This window comes from Amaranthus tricolor, chromosome 7 (assembly GCF_026212465.1).
Source record: "Amaranthus tricolor cultivar Red isolate AtriRed21 chromosome 7, ASM2621246v1, whole genome shotgun sequence".
Classification (NCBI taxonomy): Eukaryota; Viridiplantae; Streptophyta; class Magnoliopsida; order Caryophyllales; family Amaranthaceae; genus Amaranthus; species Amaranthus tricolor.
Window position 1 is genome coordinate 29,396,288 of NC_080053.1, and position 11,680 is coordinate 29,407,967.

At 33.9% G+C, this 11,680-nt stretch overlaps 2 protein-coding genes across 2 annotated transcripts; one reads left to right on the forward strand and one right to left on the reverse strand.

Moving 5' to 3' along the window:
- Window positions 1-3,349: 3,349 nt before the first annotated feature.
- On the forward strand, window positions 3,350-5,298 carry LOC130818676 (uncharacterized). Its single transcript, XM_057684834.1, has 2 exons — window positions 3,350-3,517; window positions 4,675-5,298. The coding sequence occupies exons 1-2, from the start codon at window positions 3,350-3,352 to the stop codon at window positions 5,296-5,298; spliced, it is 792 nt and encodes a 263-aa protein (XP_057540817.1).
- Window positions 5,299-5,803: 505 nt separating this feature from the next.
- Window positions 5,804-9,357, reverse strand: LOC130818124 (uncharacterized). Its single transcript, XM_057684168.1, has 4 exons — window positions 8,905-9,357; window positions 7,699-7,914; window positions 6,276-6,301; window positions 5,804-6,193 (listed from the first exon to the last, which is right to left on the reverse strand). The coding sequence occupies exons 1-4, from the start codon at window positions 9,229-9,231 to the stop codon at window positions 5,983-5,985; spliced, it is 780 nt and encodes a 259-aa protein (XP_057540151.1). The 5' UTR covers window positions 9,232-9,357; the 3' UTR covers window positions 5,804-5,982.
- Between the last annotated feature and the right edge of the window lie 2,323 nt (window positions 9,358-11,680).

Genomic DNA, 11,680 nt, shown 5'->3' on the forward strand with positions numbered 1-11,680 from the left:
TATCAGAGAACCCAAGTGGAGCATGCATATACACTTCTTCTTCAATCTCATCGTGGAGGAAGGCATTTTTCACGTCAAACTGGTATAATGGCCAATCTTTATTTGCAGCTATCGAGAATAGAACTCTGATGGTGTTGATCTTAGCAAAAGGGGAGAAGGTCTCTGAGTAGTCAATCCCATATGTCTGAGTGTACCCTTTTGCGACAAGACGAGCTTTGTATCTCTTAATGGTTCCATCAGCATGATACTTTATTGTGAATATCCACTTGCAACCCACAGTTTTCTTCCCTTTGGGTAGCATACATCTTTCCCATGTACTGTTTCTCTTAAGAGTTGTGATCTGATCTCTCATTGCTTTTCGCCATTTTGAATTTTGGAGGGCTTCTTCAGTATTACGATGTAGAGATCTTGAGTACGACGAGGCTGTGAAGGCAACTGCTGTCTGTGCCAAATTATCCATATCATCTCGGTTGGTAGGATATCGAGACCTTTGTACTTCAAAATTTGGATCGTACCTCCTTGGAGGAATTCCCCTCGTGCTCTTTGGAGGTAACAAATATCTGCGAGGTAACAAATACTATAAGGGGTAAGAAATGAGAGGATGGAATAGTAGTATGGGTTGGAAGTGTTTCCAAGGGGATTTTGAAGTGAAGGGCTTTTGTAGGAAGACGATTAGTCAGGTAAGTGGCAGTGGCAACTGCTTCTGGCCAAAAATAAGCTGGGACATGAGCTTCAAACATAGAGCTCGGGTTATCTTAAGAAGTATGTGGTTTTTCCGCTCAGCAACCCCATTCTGTTGTGGAGTGTTTGGGTAAGAGGTCTAATGAATTAAACTATGAGTTGAGATGAATTGTTTCATATTCAAGTTTATGTATTCCCCCTATTGTCTGACCGGAGAATTTGAGGTTGGGCTTGAAATTGAGTTATGAGCATGTTATAGAATTTTACAAAAACATCAAAGACCTCAGATTTATGTTTCAAGAAGTACACCCAACTCATACGGGTACAATCATCCACAAACAAAACAAAGTACAAAAGCCCATGTGTATTAGATTTGGGAGCTGGACCCCAAACATCAGAATGAAGTAAAGCAAATGGTTTTATACTGTGGGTCAGACTCGGAAAATAAACGTGCATATGACTCTGCTAGGACGCATGCCTCACAATCCAGGGATGCATTACAATTATTAAGAGATGGAAAGAGTTGTTTCAAATACCCCAATGAAGGATGGCCTAAAAGCCGATGCCACATCCACAATTGATGATCAGGAGACCCTTGAGCAAGAAAAGTGTGACCCTTTTGAGTCACTTCATCGACATAGTACAAGCCTCCCCTTTCAGTACCACGACCAATGATTTTCCCTGTTCTAGCATCATGCAATACAATCAGTGGAAGACATAATAACAACGCAATTAAGCTCTTTAGTCAATTGACTAACAAATAACATTTTATGGGATAAACTAGGAATGAGAAGAGAATTTTTTAAATAAGTAACAAAGCAATATCAACAAATCCAGCTTGATCTACACTAACACATTCACCATTTGCAGTTTGAATCTGAGTCCGAGAAGTAAGAACAATAAATAAAAGATCAGATGGATCAAAAGTCATTGTGCCTATTGACCCCGCAATCAAAAATCCAAAAGCCATTTTTTATTGTGCTAATTAAACCTAAGTTTGAATGGGAAAGGTGTAGGCTTGTTTGGATGGCACTTGGTACAATGGGCCGAAAAATGGGTTGGGTAGGTATATTTTTGTGGGTTTCATTGTAAAAATCAGAAGTAGGAATGGTATGAGTGATGTGAAAATTTGAAAAAGTTGAGCGAAAAAATAAAAAAAATTAATCAAATAAGCGATAAATTAAACTTTTCCCAAAAGTAAGCGTCCAAACCCCAAAGCTGTGCTTTGGAGCTGTTCGCAGTTAGTAACTGCGAACAGGTCAAAAAAGACAAAATAGCTGTTCGCAGTTACTAACTGCGAACAGAAAAAAAAAAAAAAATTTTTTTTTTTTTTCTGTTCGCAGTTAGTAACTGCGAACAACTATTTTGTCTTTTTGCTGTTCGCAGTCTAACTGCGAACAGTTATTTTGTGTTTTTTGAACTGTTCGCAGTTACCAACTGCGAACAGCTAGTTTGTCTTATATGCTGTTCGCAGTTTGTAACTGCGAACAGCTCCAAAGCACAGCTTTGGGGTTTGGACGCTTACTTTTGGAATTTGCTTAAAATTTTGCTTATTTAATTACTTTTTAATATTTTTTCGCTCAACAATTTCAAAAATTCCGAGTGATGGGTGGGTGTGGGCCTGTGAGGGTTTTTATTAGGTCTTTATTTTTTGGTATAAAACTATTTTTCATGAAAAGTTGCCTCATTTGTTCTTCTTCCTAAATGAGAATAGTTAGAAAATAATCTACTGCCTAATTTAGGAAACATAACCGAAGAATAATATATATATATATATATATATATATATATATATATATATATATATATATATATATATATATATATATATATATATATATATATATATATATATATATATAATATGGAGGGGTTTGAAAATAAAAAGAATAAGAAGAAATTTCATTCATTAGATTTTAGATTAATGATCCATCTTACACGCGGTTCAAAATAGAAAATAAATTGTGATGTTTTCCTAATTAATATGTGATACTTTCTGTATAGACATGTGTCACTTGAAATTGTGATGATTTCTAAATTAATATGTGATGCTTTCTTCATAAACATGTGTTACTAGATCTTCTGCTAAGACAATTTTTTTTAAACCGATCTTAATTAATCAACGGTAGTACTCCTTCCTATCCTTCCTATTTTCACACCCTTTCTTATTGAATCTCTACTTTTTCTATCTATATATATATATATATATATATATATAAATTTCTACAATACTTCGACGTGATGGCTCCGTTAGTTAGCTTAAAAATTTTCTCTTAGTAAAACCATTGTTCCAAGCTAATGTCATAAATCCTTAATGATCAGAATAATTAGTTGTCATTATGCTTAATAATGCATCCATTAACCCAACTACTTCACCACATTTTGACTGGAGACAAACAATGAAATGCTTAAATGCTACATATAACACCTCATGCACTTACCCTGCATTTCCATCTAGGAATATTCAAGGCTGTTTATTTAAGTCCCAAAATTTGAGGTTTAAGTTTATATATTAATAACTCTAATTAAGAAATCTTCATAATTACTCTTTAGGCTTAATTATACTACCACTTGGGTATAAATTATAATTAAATATAGAGATGAAAAGGGATATAAAAGAAACAGAAATATAGGTACAAAACAAAAAGGTCAAAAATTAAGAAGCAAAATGAAGTGGCACAAAGAGAAGCTTGATGTGATTTTGGTTCCAGGAGGGCTGGTGCTGATGTTTGGCTATCATATATTTCTGCTCTACAGATATCTCACAAATTCAAAGAGTACTGTGATTGGCTTTGAGAATCACTGCCAAAAAGCCTGGGTCAACAAACTTATGCAAGTAAGGCTTCATTTCTTATCATTGTTAGATTCCATGTTACTTGGACTCGGATACTGACGTCGGATATTGATACTTGTGTAAGTGTCGGATACGTCTAAATATTCAATTTTATGCCTAAAATGAAGTGTCTAAGTGTCATATCAATGTCCGAGCATCAAGGATTGGACATAAGTACATAAAGCAAAATGAAGAGTCCAAATAACCTTTACACTTTTTACTAAAGATAGGAGTAAAGACTAAGTTAAGATTATCACAGCCTTTTCTCTGTATCGCATGCCTTGAATAATCCTGCAACAATTCTACTTATAGGACTAATAGGAGTATTGTTATTTTCTTCATGATATTTATTTTCATTCATTACCAACTGGGAATGTGCTATTATGTGGTAATAAAAATTATATAAAAAAAACATATTTAAAGATGGAAGCTTCATAACCATAAGAATAACATAGTAAATTTAATCAATAAATGTTAAAATTTATTTTCAATACCACCCTTTAATACGATTAATCAAATAGGATAATTATTACAATACTAAGGGATAGAGTATATAATACTCTATGTTATAGGACGTTAACCATTAACTTGAAGCCTTATACGTTTGTTTTGAGATGATTACTGACATGACAAAGGGTCACAAACTCACAATGATTTTATCAATTCACCCCTCTTTTCATGTGAAATAAATTTAGCTGTAGGTATTTGAAGGGTTTAAATCTAACTTTTAACTCAAAGGGCTCTTGTAGCGTAATAGAGTAGATAACATTATTCTGGGCTTTAAACTCACCGTGAGATAGCCTCAATTAAGTCAGCCCAAACATTTAAAAAAAATCTGCATTCTATACAAGCTTTGAATTCAGATTTTATTGTTTCTTTTTATTAGTTTTTACTAATGTGCTCATCTTACGGCGAGATGATCTCAAACAAGACTTGCTGTTAACCATCACAAATTCTTGTACGAGACGGTCTAACCGTGAGACATGCCTCATACTTGAGTTACATAGCCCAATAATAGAAACCGTTAGTTTAGGGGCTTCTTGTTTTGAGGTTGTCTCACCGTGAGACGGTCTCGTAGAAGACGCGCTGGTTAACCGTTAGCTTAAACTTTTACCATTATTCTGGGCTTTAACATCTACACCTTGAATCAATTTGATCAGGTTGATGCAATGAGTAGAGGTGCAGCATTCACAGTTATGAACAGCACAATAGGAGCATCAAGTTTCATGGCATCCACATCCTTAACCTTAAGTTCATTAATAGGAGCTTGGATAGGAAGCTCCTCAAGCAATGAAATAGTTGCAAGAATGATCTATGGAGATACAGGAATTTCCATAACATCCATTAAATACATCAGTATTCTCCTGTTTTTCCTGCTTGCTTTTGCATCTTTTGTTCAATCTTCTAGGTGTTATGTACAAGCCAACCTTCTTTTGAGCATGCCTAAGGCAGAAGTTCCTGAAGAATTAGTGGTTGAATCCTTAATACATGGTGGGAATTTCTGGCAGGTTGGATTAAGGGCCATATATTTTGCTGTAACTATGTTGATGTGGATTTTCGGGCCGATTCCTATGTTTCTTTCATGTGCTACAATGGTGATGGTTTTGCATGTTCTTGATGTTAATAACAAGTATATGCATGATTTTAGTGGGTCTAATGGTAAAGGAAGAGATCAGATGGGTGGGACATTTGAGCAGCAGGATGGTATGAGGTTTGGGAATTGTGAGTTTCATGCTAGTGCTGTTAATACTGCTGCAGCATTGTCTAGTACTGTTGTTTCTTGATGAATCAATGCCGTTTGGCGTTTAGTGGGTCCCACCTAGGCGGGTTTAGAGAGTCGGATGTAAACAATTTTACCCTCGGTGACGACCAGATGAATGCAAATTGTAAATTATTTATATGGAGTTGCTTATATGTATAATAGAATGTTTCATGATGAATGCAAAATGTAAAATCTTTTAGTATATTAAATATGTTGGTCAAGTAAAAGGGTGTTTTTTTTGTTTGACAATTAATTATTGGCTGTTAGCTATTGACTTTAACTAAATGATAGTATTGAATTTTTGTTAGTTGGTAAATCAAGTACCAACTATTCAAGTTGTCCGTTATGAATATATTTGATAAAATTAGTTTTTGACTATTATAACATCATTAACTTTTTAAAAAAGTAAAATTTCTTCTCTTAATCCGCTCATTTTCCTCTTCTATTCCCTCGCATTCCTTCAATTCAAACAAAGCACAAAAAATAACATTTTATAGAGAACCTTCCATTAACCTCAAATCGACGAAGGGGCAAAGTAAATTTCTAGCTTCATTAAATGTCATTTGTGCAGGTTGTAAATCGAACTGGTTTCATACATACAAAATTTGTATCTGGTGCAGTTTCTATGCTGTTAATAGATAACAATCAGCTTAAAAGTATATTATAGTTTTATACAAGGAAAATAACCTAACTATCATGGCATGTATCAAGAAATTTGATCTGTATCTTTATTTTCACTGGTACTAGGGCTTTCCGGTGAGGGACGGGTCTTATTTTCTTCATTAGATTTCACATCATTGCCTTCAGAGTCCTCGGAAAAAGAATTGAGGGCGAGCTGCCCTGAATAAAGGAATAAACCAACAGAATTCATTCCAAAGACAAATGTTGCAAGGTAACACAAGCCATTGATGATAGTCCTACAAGCAGTCAAAGAAAAGGTCAGGTTAAAAATTGATGAGCCAAGGGTTTCCGGTAAGAGTTAAAGGTGTATACACGTACCTTATCGTGACAGTAATTTGTCGAACCTGATAAGTAGAGAAAGTAAAGCAAATTAATATAACAATGTAATATTTATAATTACAGCAGAAAAAGTAAGCTTAAGAACAGAGTTTGATCGACAAAATTCGAAGATAAGGGTCTATATCAGCCTATAACTCGATCAGATGCTATACAAGGAAAGTAACAGATATAAAATTTTAGGGTCGAGATTGAAATGAAACAACCATATGCTCCATACACTAATTTTGATACAGATAATGCGCCTGCAACGCTGCAAGCCAGTGCAGATAGCATGATGGAGATCCTTATCTGTATCGGAATTGAAGCCAAGTCGCTAAGCCTATCTTTAACAACAAAAACAACACGAATCTATCCATAGCGTGGCCTTCAAACCCTAGACGCCCATCCCCTCTATCTCAATTCTCGAAACCTTTTAAAAGTTGAACTCATCTCACAAAAGAAAATTCACAAGTAACTTGTCCCTCTTCCCTTCCCATGCCATTTCTATCCCTTTCAAAGCCATTAAAAACCCTTTAAACTTTGATCACATACCCTGAAACGTTTATCTAAATTCTATGTGTGTATCACTCAGCTTGTAGTTCCGGTGCTACATCATAGCAGTACTATTTTAAAAGCAAGAGTATTGAATCTTGATTCGAAACCTCAAAGGTTATGTCATGTTTTATCAACTTAACACAAATGTTATGCATATTGCAAGATCAGGTTCCTCATTTTAATAGAAAACAATTGTTGGATGCACCCAGTTACCTAGATGAGTGTGAACAGAAGAGAACTAGACTGTATGCTAAAAGGACTATTTGTTTCACATTGAAATATCCATGTGCGATGCATGGGCACTTCAATGCTGGCCAAGAATATAAAATCACTATTGAAATTGACATTTGACAAATCTGATTGACCAAATTTAGGCTTATCACAGTCCATTAATGATAGCAGAGGCCATATAATACAGGCCGTCCGTTAATTACGCTTAGCAGAAGTATCGCTACTGGAGCTACATGGGAGATAAATGGAATTTCCGAATTACTTTGAAAGAATTATTTACTTTATGCCATGTACAACTATATATGTTGTGATGTAGGTACTACAAACACAACAATAATGCCAAATTCTTACACGAACAAACATCATGGGGTTGACTACATGAGCCAAATGCAATCAATGTGAGTGATGATATAAACAAGCAGTGGCTGTATTCTATCTGCTTAACTAATAACAGTAACATATTAACCTTAATTTATCTATATCATAGAACTAGTTCAATTGCAAGCTTCTAGAACCCTACAGAAAAAGCTTCGCAGTGTTGTATCACATACAAAATGGAAAGGACGGAATCTATCCGGAATTTGCGCGTGAATAGAAAATCATTACATAAGAAAAAGAAAGGGAATCAAGGACAAACCGAGAAGTTATCTGAAATACTCTGCCGATTTAGAGCTGCCTCAATTGTAGTTGTAAACTTATACAGAATGAGTGCAATGACACCTGCAGTGATCGCTCCTAAAAAGGCCTGAATAGCAGACGGTTGAGATTTAGGTTCAATTGAGACTGTCCCAATTGCTTTTAAGCTATCCAATGCTTCCTCTTTCAAAGTTTTTGCACCAGAAGATCTCATTCTCTATGATAAAAAAACCATCATCAACACGGATCTCAATTCTCAATTAACAAGAACTAACCCAATAAGCTCAAAAAAAGAGAGAAAATTAAATGCCTCAATGGAAAATCTACAAAATGTACTATTACAATAGTAATACATACACAAGCTTCATCAAGGATTAATAGGCATCCCAAAATAACTTGAAGCTATCCATATGAAAAGTATAAAATTTTCAATGCGATAAACCCACATAAAGAAAAACCAGATTTATAAACCCTGAAAATTGATCTAAATCAATTCATTAGCTAAAATCCAGTGTAGAGCTACTAGTGGGCCAAGACCAGCCACAACCCGCTTTAAAAAATCAGTAAAACCATATTATACTTCTCATGAAGTATATAACATAAACATGCTATCAAATCAAAGCCAACGTGACAGGATTTTCGAATCACATCCACACCTCATTTCAAAGTGAAAAATGTAGCCCACATGAGAGCATATGTTGAATCCACACTTCTACCCAAAGTACTCTCGTGTAAGAGCACTTGATAGAGTTTACAAACATCCAAGGGCTTTAACCATCAATTCAAGCTAAGGATTGAAGGCCTATAATATGTTGTATACACTATGATTATTTGTATTTGAATTACAAATTATCTTAACTCTACATTTAGTCGAAACTCACTATACTTACTCTCATTGTAATTTAACATAACTGCTCAAACCCTACAATCCTGACAATTTCGTCCCCAACTTGTTTATGATGTTACAATAGAATTTATACTGATATTCAATCCTGGTTTCAGCACTACTAAAATCAACTAGTAAGCTAATCAAACCCAAATAACGCACAAACAATACTGATATTCAATGATTTTCAATTGAAAATTCAACAAAGCAAGAGCAAATAATCAAATACAAAAGAATGCCACAACCCTAATCCACGCAAGAAAGACAGGGTTAAAATCACAATTTCACAATAAAATCGAAATGGGGGAGATAAATATATACCAATTCCTTAGCGCGTTTAGCTCTCCGACGAACGGAGCGAAAGAGAAAAACAGTGATAGCCCCAGTAAGAAGAACACTAGTTGATACTTGTAGAGGTGTTGGGTCATCATTTGTGGAGAAAATTGAGGGAACATCGGGTGAAAGTTCAATGGGTCCTTCCTCATCAGAAATAGCAAAGAGCGGCCATGGTTGAGAAACTGAGCGGAAATTGGAAGAGAAAGAATGGGGTGAAATTGGTTTATGGAGGAAAGTAAGAGAAGGTTTAAGGAGTGGATGAGAATGAGTGAGCAATGAGTATGGAGGAAGCGGATTTAGGGATTGCAACATTGGTGCACCTTCAATGGCAGATGGGAGGTTCAGTGATTACTACTGTGGAGAAACTGGTAAGAAAGAAAATCAATATCTCCCCTTTTTTTGGGAGAAATAAAATAACAACATTGTCATCCGCTAATTTGTTTTGGGATATTTTTGCAATCCTCTTGTCATTTATAGGTTAAAAATTTCAAAACACATTTGACAATTTGATATTATTCGACTTTTTAACCGAATTCGTCATTGACTTAATTTCAAAATGATGATTTTAAAAATATGAAAAAATTAATGTGGAGCCAAGCTCGATTTTAAATCGATTTAAAATACTAATTCAATTAACCCGATAATCTGGATAAACCCTGCAGGCTTAGCTTTTTATTTTGTTGATTTTGATAAATCTTTTGTCGAAGGGATTAATAAAAATGGAACCCAAGTCTTGTTTAGGAAATATAATATTTGTCATCACTGAAAAAGATCTAATTTACAATAATTTATGCAGTTTTTTTACTATGCTAAATTTATATTTTTGTAATATGTGGTCAATTTAGATATAAATACATTTTTATTGGTACACCATAGGCTAAAGAAAGGGAAAGGGACAATAAAAATTAAACCTATAATAATATAGAAGTTATAGTAAATGTTCCAACATAAATAAGATTCAATTTACAATATAAAAATTTCAAAGTATGAAAGAGATGGAGAGATATCAAGTGTCCAAGTGTAAATTGTGATTCTATATAACTCAATGATACAAAGTAAAATAATAATTTTAGCAAATTCACTGCCACACTTGTTTCGTAGTTCTGAAATATTCACTATATTATGACTATTGATAATATTGCTTATTTTACATATTGCGGCTAATCTATAAGAAAAAATATAGTTAATTGGGATCTTATTTGAATCGTCTAATCGCATATTTTTATAATATTACTTTTTATAATTTCTAACTATATAGTTTAATATATAAATAAATAAAATAATATATTAGATTGCATAAAAAGTCAAATGTAACAAGCACAGTGAACCAACGATCTATATTGATGCTAATTGGGCATATTGTTTTTCTTACTTGATCGTAAACACTACCAACTTTAACATAATTTAGTGCTCAAGTTAAATATTGAGGTGCTGCCACCGTTGTGTCTTAATTTTGCTGCTTTTGAAATTACTTTTAGAGCTTTATTGTCCTATTTCTAATGCTATACTGGTATATATCATAATTGTAATAATAATAGTATTATTTACTTATTTAGTAACCGAGTCTAATATTAACGAACCGAACGTTGAGATGGATATATATTTTGTTCGCAGAAAGATATTTAAGTTCGACCGCTTTACGTTCCTTCTAAATTTTTGGGAGTGTTCATTATTCGTTAACATATCGCTTTATTGAATGTAAAATGAAAGCCTCAAAGAGTTTTAATAATGAAAAACAAATGAAAAATATAAGCAAAAGATGAACACAAGTGTATATAAGGTATCTTGGATACCCCCCTTAAATGTAGTTTTATTAGATTGAAAATCAACAATTACAATGTAATAAACCTCCTTTTATCTTGAGAACAATCTCTTAAGATCACAAAATACTAAAACAATGATGAACACTCTCAAGTTTCAATCAAAGTAACTGCTCTCTCTCAAAGTGTGTTTGTGGTGCTTTGTTCTATGAATGATACTTCCTTTTATAGAGGAATGTGAGTATCATTCTTAGAGTCAGACTTCAATGCACCATAAAGCACAATTAACACCCTACAATTAACATACATTAATCTTAGCAATGAAACACCCTCTTATTGCATATTAAACATCAATAATAATAAACCTAGCGATAACCATAGAAATAATGCTCACCATTATTCCTAGATTAATTGCCCCACAACACACCCTTTTGTTGACTGATTTCACATGTGCTCGAATGAGCACCCTCCTTTGGTGCATTCTGACTTGCTTTTTCATGTTGCATCGAGCGAGCAACCTTCATACTATGCCTTGCCTCATTCAAGGCATGGTTCCCACCTTTAGTGAAGCCTCATTTGGTTCACGTTAAACACCCCATCGATTGTTTCAAACCTTAATCCAACATAACTCGACACATCTTCACCATCCTCCTCCAATGTACATGATAAAGCGTGCTCAATAATATGATTAAGTTAACGTCATTCATATGAATATTGACACTTGTTTTAACAAAATGTATGCAATCTGATATATGAAAATTGTCATCAACATCATTATCTTACCCAGTGTATCTCGCTCAAACCCATAAAGGAGAGTATGCCAAAGAGTCCCGCGACTAGATATAAAACCACAGATGAATTCTCTGAAAAAACCTTAACAGTAAAAAACATAAAAAATACATATAAATAAATAAAAATAATTAAGTAAAAACGAATAAAAGAATGATATGTCAAAAGGTAAAAGCAAAAACAATATTATTAATTGTTAAGCTTAAGAGTAT